The 7,630-nt window shown below is 37.9% G+C and overlaps 1 protein-coding gene across 1 annotated transcript; it reads right to left on the bottom strand.

Annotated features, from left to right (window-relative positions):
* Positions 1–263: 263 nt before the first annotated feature.
* On the bottom strand, positions 264–6,879 carry NUPL2 (nucleoporin like 2; the record flags this gene model as incomplete). The annotated part of the gene is made up of 6 exons (XM_010010441.1): positions 264–832; positions 964–1,048; positions 2,726–2,812; positions 4,879–4,955; positions 5,223–5,317; positions 6,634–6,879. Coding segments are annotated over 6 exons (1,159 nt in total), but the record flags the coding sequence as incomplete, so codon positions are not given.
* Between the last annotated feature and the right edge of the window lie 751 nt (positions 6,880–7,630).

Consider the following 7,630-nt stretch of genomic DNA (forward strand, 5'->3'; position numbering starts at 1 on the left):
GTACAAAATAGAAAAGGGAACTTAAAATGTTCATTAATTCATTTCTTGGGATGTAAAAGGTACATTTCAAAATAACCAAGAAACTATAAAATAAAGTGTTCAAATGATTATACCTCTGAGTTTATCATTGCAGAAGAAACAAAAATTAACTCAAGTTTGTTTACATTTGGGTTTACTCTATTTCATTACTCAATCACAAAACAGTCTAGTGAGGTATCAGAGAAGTTACAAAACCATGTAATTTCAGATTAAACTTGTAAGTCCTAAATATTTAAGAGTTCTAATGGTGGTGGCTTAAGAGGAATCTTTCCAATTGTAAACTTTTTTGCTTCAAATTGTTTCAAGTCTTCTGCTGACAGTTCGCTCTTTGGTGTAAATAACTTTTCTGATGCAGTATTGTTTGTGACTGCAGAAGGCGCTGACACTAAGGTCTGTCCAGAGGCACTGGCAGTCTGTCCAAATAGAGTACTGCCTGAATGTGACGGAGAAGTTGCTACTGCCGCACTAAAATCTCCAAAGACTTTAAGTGGAGTGATGTTTGAAGAGTTCACAGCAGAAGTAGTGCCAAACCCTGAAAACCCAGAAGTTCCAAAACCACCACTTGTTTCAGAAGTTTTAAATGAGAAGGAGGCTGCAGATGGAGCTGCTGGGCTGCCAAAACCAACAGACTGGGATACGCTAAGAGAGGACGTCGCACCAAATGCAGGAGGATTACAACCAGCAGAAGGGCTCCCAAAAGCAGGGGTGTTTCCAGACGATGCATTGACATGACTGGAACTTGTTTTAAAGGAGAAACTGCTAACACTGCTACTGCTGCTGATCACTGGAAAACCTGCAATTATAAAATTGATACCAAAAAATGTTAGAATGGGCACATCTGTGGTACTAACCACTGCTGTATTTCGATAATGCAGAAGAACTCAAGAAAATGTTTAACTGATAGTTCTTAATGCAGGGACTTACTTGACAACCCAAAGTTCAATGACTGCTGTCCTCCAAATCCAAAGGCAGGCAATGATTGAGTGACTGTGTTCTTTAGTTCGGAGAGCTAACAAAATTACAAATGCACAAATGAAAATAAGATTCCAAAACAGGAAAATGTCTTTCAATGAATACCTGAAGCAAAAATATGGCTGCCTAGTCCAATTTAATACAACTTAGTCTAAGTTAGACACTGAAGACTTCCATCACAATGGCATGCTCTTGCAGCTATCAACAAAATGCTTTGGGGCTGTACAGTATTCTCTGTAAAACACTCCAGAAACACAAACATATTACAGTTTATAGATTTTTTTGTGTGTGTGTCAGACAGTGACCTGAATACCTCTTTGAGCTCTTGTTCCCATCTTTTACGTATTTCACTGAGTGCTTGATGACCCTATGTCATTGCTTTGACTTACCCTGTTTCCTCAACTTGCTGCTTCACCTTTAGCATTGAAAATACCAAGGAGGTATGATCGTACTACTGAAACCTTCAAGCACATCCTGCATATTCCACTTAAATCAACTTACTCTGTCTCCTTGGATATTTAAGACTGGCTTTAACTCAAGCATTCTCTTCTGACACATCTAGATTCATGAGAGTGTGCCACCTTCTCAGGACCAGTGACTCTTTGTATCTCCAAATTTTACCCAGTTTCTCTCCCACCTGTCTTACCAATTTCCCATTCTGGCATTACCAAAATGCTCTGTTTGTCCTAAGATGGCCTGGAGGACTATTCTGGTCTGGTCTGCTTGTTATACCTTAGAATAGTCAACATCAGCACATGTTAAAAATGGCAGGGTGCATATTAGCCTCTTACTGTACATCTACATGATCAGATCCCAACCTTAGGCTATGGTTGCTTTCACATGGCTTGCAATGACAGTATTTCAAACCTGGGGATGTAGCTGCTGCCTTGCTAATATGTAACCATCCTGAGTCACCATTTTCCCTAGTTAACTAAAGAATTTTACAATACCTGTCTGAAATTCACCCATTTCATAATTCCAGAGAAAGGTAGAGTTGAGACCCAAAACTGTATTCACAGACTTTCACGTTCACCTGGCTCAGGCAGTGCTAGAATATTCACACAGATGCCTATAAAATCACACAGATGGACAGATGGGGCAGTTTTCAAACTGCAATTATTATTCTCTTCTGCAATTCCTCCTTACACCCTTTCCACCTTCTCTAATGTTCCCAGGAGTGCTCTAAGATTACTGTCAAGGTCTTCATGCCACCAGCCAGCCAAACACTTTCATGCCAAGTGTTTCTCAAGGCTGCAGTGCCAGAATATAACACAGCTGACATTTTCAGAGCAGTTTACAGATCTACCATAAAATTGCCAGTGAATGTAGGAATCAGACACTGTCATGCCTCAGCTATTTAGGTGCAAACAAGGATGACCTAGAAGAATCATGTATATGTGGTTGTAAAATAGTATCCTGCAATCTTCAAAGTAATACTTATTACCTATTTATATAAAGATAGTAGAAGCATAGTTAAACACTTTGATTCTATGGAATATTTGCAGGATTTCTTCATTAAAAACAAAGTGGCATATTCCAACTACCATGTCTTAGAAATCTTTTTAACAGAAATTAAACTGCAAATATTAATTTGCATGACAGTTTAGTAGGATGTGTCCAAAAAACCATGAATCTAAAAAACCCCACATTTGCCCAAAATTAATAAAAAGATGACATCAGGAACAGAAATATTTTACCTTTCATTAAGACTTACCAAGGCTGCTTTTGTTGATGCATTTAAAACTTTTAACTGATGCAGCCGAGTTTTCCATTGTTCTGCTAACTGTTGGACAGAATTTATCTAAAAAGGGGGGAAAGAAAAGCATGTTTTTATTATTGGTGAAGACTTAATACAAAAGAAAATAAGAGTGATCTGGCAAGTGAACTGAAAGAAAATTTCTAGAATTAGAAAGGAAATTTCGTTAAGCCAAGAAGACAAGATTTTTGCTTTCCTGAAACTTCAAGGTGAGGAGCTGAAATATTTGTTATTAACAAAGAATTTCTTTAAATTCTCTTACTATTGCACTTAAAACAACTTTTTTTACTTTACATAACAGTATGATTAAAAAAAGGTGTCCTGGGGCTTTCTAAATCTAAGTTCTATCACTAGCTCCATTAGTTGCTTGGGGAAAAAATCCCAACAAACCACACATTAAATATGTAAGCTGGAAGTATATGAGAAGAAACTTTTCAACCCTTGCTTTATTTCTGGCCTGTCCACTTATGTGTTCATTAAGCTGAAGTCCTAAAATTTTCTTTAGCTTCTTCTACATTTTCAGAAAATCCCCCACTCACTTTCACAATATTATAATTCAAACACTTTAATAGTACCAGCCCAAAATATTCAGCTTTGCAGAAGTTAAAGTCCTTAACTTAAATCAGCCCATTTCACATGATCCAACTGACTACTGCACAGAACATATGCTAGCAGTAACTACTGCCTGTGTTTTGGTGATATGATGAAGGTATTAAACAAGAAACTGGAATGTCTTTAAAATAACTTTCCAGGAATTTCAAACCTGAATTTCCTACATTTAAGTTTACCAACACACCTTATTCAAAGCTTGGCCTAAACGAATTTTCCTTAGAAAAATAAACAATAAAACATATAGTGTCCTAAATGCCTGTAAGAGCGGAATAAGTTATCTTTGGGTAAATAAATTCCTTAATCTTCCAAAACATCACAAACATCAATAATTCTTTTGTGTCTAGTCACATGCTGGAAGATCACGTTGCTTGGTATCAGCTCTTGCACAACAGACTGGAAAATTCAGATTTTGACCCAGCTTAAGAATAGAAACATGCTTTGGAAAAGACATGTTGTACTTAAAACATTTTGTAAGAAAGAGAACTGTATCAAACAGTTGTCAACTACACACTGAGACTTCCAAGAACTTGCACTTAGTGCTTCAATGAGACCACAGATTTCTACTTTTTGTTTTTAACAGCCAGGCAGAGTGTACTGTTTAATCACTGCAGTTCATTTGAATTGAAGGTTTGTTGTTGGGGTTTGGTTTTTTTTTTTAGCTTTATCTCCTGTCTCTGAAAATGCAATTTTGGTAATTCTAAACACATGATGCCACAGTGGTGACAACAGCAATTCCTTCTGTGATACAGAACCAAGGAGGAGAGGAAAGAAGTTTGTACTTTCATCTATCCAGTAGCCCAATTCCTTTCCTGGCACAACATTAAACTCTGCTAGCTTCCTTGATATTGATGGGACTATGGGTGAGGAACAATATATAAAAATTTAAATACGTTTATATAAAAACATAGTATTACTTCTTTTCTAGAAATGTATATACTCCTTTAGAAGTATCTGATATTTTCAGCATTAATCTCCTGCAACAGAGATATGTAAAAGAACAAGATCAAATAAACTTTCCTGTGTTCTACCTACAGCCCTATATAACCAGCTATAACAACCAAACTAATAATAGCATATAAAGTATTAAACTTCTGAGACAGGATGCAAATAACTTCTACAAATAACACACAAGAGCAGGGACAAGGCTAAGTCAAGGAATGTCTAGATTAAGAAAAGACCATACATTTATCTGAAACTAGCTAGAAGTCTATTGCCACCATTTCTTGTAGGAGCTGATGTGTCAAGACACTAGGCCACCAGTTTTAGAAGCTCAGATCTGACAGTTTGAGCCTGTGATCTCAGACAGAAATAGGAAGTTATGGCTGTGGATACAGACTAGCAGCTATTTTTGCATTGTATTTGGCGCTCTGTAATTTAAAAACATTTTGGCATTCTGATAATCTGCTGGAGTAATTGAGCCAAAAGTTACCACCTGAAGAATAGTAACAAATCCTACCCCAAAATGTGTCCACAGAAGTAAGCATTTTTAACATACTTACATAGTTCTGAATGTTATTGTTTGCTCTGCAGTTATAATACTCCAGATGCAACTCTTCTGGTGAGAAATCTCGAAAGCCTGTAAGAAAAGGATAATCAAAAACCTCTCCAACAAAATATGTTAATAGTTCCAACTGCCCTCAATAGGTACAAAGAAATGGGCCATAGTACATAGTCCATAATAAGTCAGTCACAGCTGGAGACACAAAAAGGATGCATTACAGAACTTCAAAGATGTGAATGTCCAAACCTTGCAAATGGTTCTCCAGAGATACAACAGCATGGACTAGTGTAAGAAACATCCTGAACAGCAGCAACACATGGCAATACTTAAAACATTACCTACCTGAGACATTCAACTTTTCTTTCACCGGTGAATAAGATGAAAATATCCATTGTCCTGAAGATTCCCAAATTTCCATGTCTTTCACTACACATTCACTAGAAACCCAAAAGAAATAAAAACACAGATGAAGGTAAAAATATATGGTCAAAACGATACCACCAGAAGCAACTGCCTGGATTAAATCCAAAGTCAGATTCAAATACCTGCTACCATAAAAACTAATGAAGTAAGACACTAGTTGCAATGAACAAGAGAAGTACTCAGTTGTCTGTAGAAAAAAAATGCACTTATGTGGCAAGATACGTAAATGTCCCTACAAAGCATTTTCTTTATCATCTGACTGCAAGTAAACCAAACAGGATCTTCATAATAAAAAAAAAAAAATCCCTAACAGACAATGTATTTTTAGTTCTTGTATGGCATATGCTGCCACGGAATTTCCCTGAAGCTTTAGATCACAATACAATTTAAAACCTTCTCAATACTGGTTGATCTTACAATATAGATGAATGTGCACAGTATCAAATAGCAAAGTTCAGGGGGAAAAAAAAAAGGAGAAAGTGATGTGTTCTGTACAAGTTTTGGAAAAGAATCAAAAGTGTAATAATCCAGACATTGCAAAAGCACAAAAATAGAGGCTACATCAACAGAAGTAAATCCAAATGTAAACAAACAATGAAAAACAAATGGTTAAAAAACTGAAATGGACAAGCAGATCACTACACAGCAACAAACAAAGATTCTAAGTATTTCAGATGTTTGTAACACAACACACATTCATGTTTGAGAAGCTGAATAAATAATCTGCTAAGTATTTTCTTCATGTATCTTAAAAAACAATGGAAAGTGGCTCCAAAACCTTGCTTCTTCAGGAAATCAGCAACACTGCCGGTTCCTTCTCATCACCTGCCCTGTAATCACTTTGAACCTGCCAGTCACTTCTACCTGACTCTAACATACACGCATGTGAAACCAGGTTTCAATAGTTTTACCACTGGCAGAACAATCTGTTATCCTAAGTGTCAGGAAAACTAAGTCAAATAGTTCATTTTCTCAAAGAGTTGTTTTGGTTTTTTAATGGTTGAAATGCTGTCCAAGAGGCTCTGACCCCTTCTTTTTAAGTAGTGACATCTTTGTTTCCTTCCTTATCTTCCTGCCCACAACTTAAATACCATGCCACCTTACTAATAAACAGTTGTCTAGCTGCCCAATCCAGGTTCAAAACAAGGACCTCTTTCTTCCCATGCCAGCATAACTTAAGAGAACCAAATGGAGCAGTGTTTTCTACGGTTCTTTTTACACATCCCAGTTTCTTCCTCACAGTCGTGTCCTCTACATTATTTCTAGTAAGTCAGTAAGCTTTTAAACTGCTCATTCTAAATGTTTTCAGTAATACAGGACTATAACTTACAGAAGTCTCTCCTCTTCATCTTTGTAGCCATCACCAACGTTTTGACTGTTCACTAATACAGCAAATCTGTTCTGTGAAAAGTCTCCATTTCCGCTGCTGCCACCTGATGATCCAAAGCCAGAGGAGACGAAAAGTCCTTTTCCGTAATCTCTGCTGCCACCCCACACATTAGACTTAAAGGTAGATGGCTGGATAACATTAGTGTATCTCTGGTTAGTGCTACCCCATCCTCCTCCACCTCCTCCTCTGCTTGTACCTTCCAATTAAAAAAAAGAAGCAAACAACAGAAATTTAAAATCATTAATGTATCGAGCAATACAACATCGACAAAACCTGCAAGTATAATCATTCTTATGGTGGCAGTCAGACGTTTGAAAGGAAAACGTAGGTTGTTTCCTAATGAGTTAACCTAACTATTAAGTAAGCTTACCCTAGTGTGTTACCCTGGTTAGTTCTGGAATCACAGGTAGACAACTCCTCACACCACCATAGCAACAACTCGGGGCAGTTCAGAAAAGACACTGTTACAGTTTTGCTTATGTTGTTTCATAAAGCAACTAACCCAAAAGGAAAAAATGGATTTATTTCGCAGCACCTTTACACTAGGAGCTCCTGCCTACCTTGCTGTAGCTGAGGCTCTGTGCATAGTAAGGACCTCTCAAGCTAAGTTTTGACAGCCTGGACCCATCTGTGTGTGTGTGTGTGTGTGTGTGTGTGTGTGTGACAGGCAATGCCTGATCCTCCTTCAGCAGATGATGAGCAACGGCGGCCGCGTTACTGTCCTGACACGCCTGTATCCGTCCGCTCCCCATCGTCTCTCGCGTACCAAAAGCACGCAAAGGCCCGTATCCAACTAGCACTAAAGTACTGTTCAAAGGGTACAACCCGCAGGTGCTTGGAACTCGCTCGCTGCTCGTATCAGCGAGGTTTCCAGAGTTACTATCCCATTTCCCCCGTTCCCTGGCACAACTTGCAGTACCTCCGCCAGAGCCCAACC

The sequence above is a fragment of the Nestor notabilis genome, unplaced genomic scaffold, assembly GCF_000696875.1.
Source record: "Nestor notabilis isolate BGI_N333 unplaced genomic scaffold, ASM69687v1 scaffold17782, whole genome shotgun sequence".
Taxonomy (NCBI): Eukaryota; Metazoa; Chordata; class Aves; order Psittaciformes; family Psittacidae; genus Nestor; species Nestor notabilis.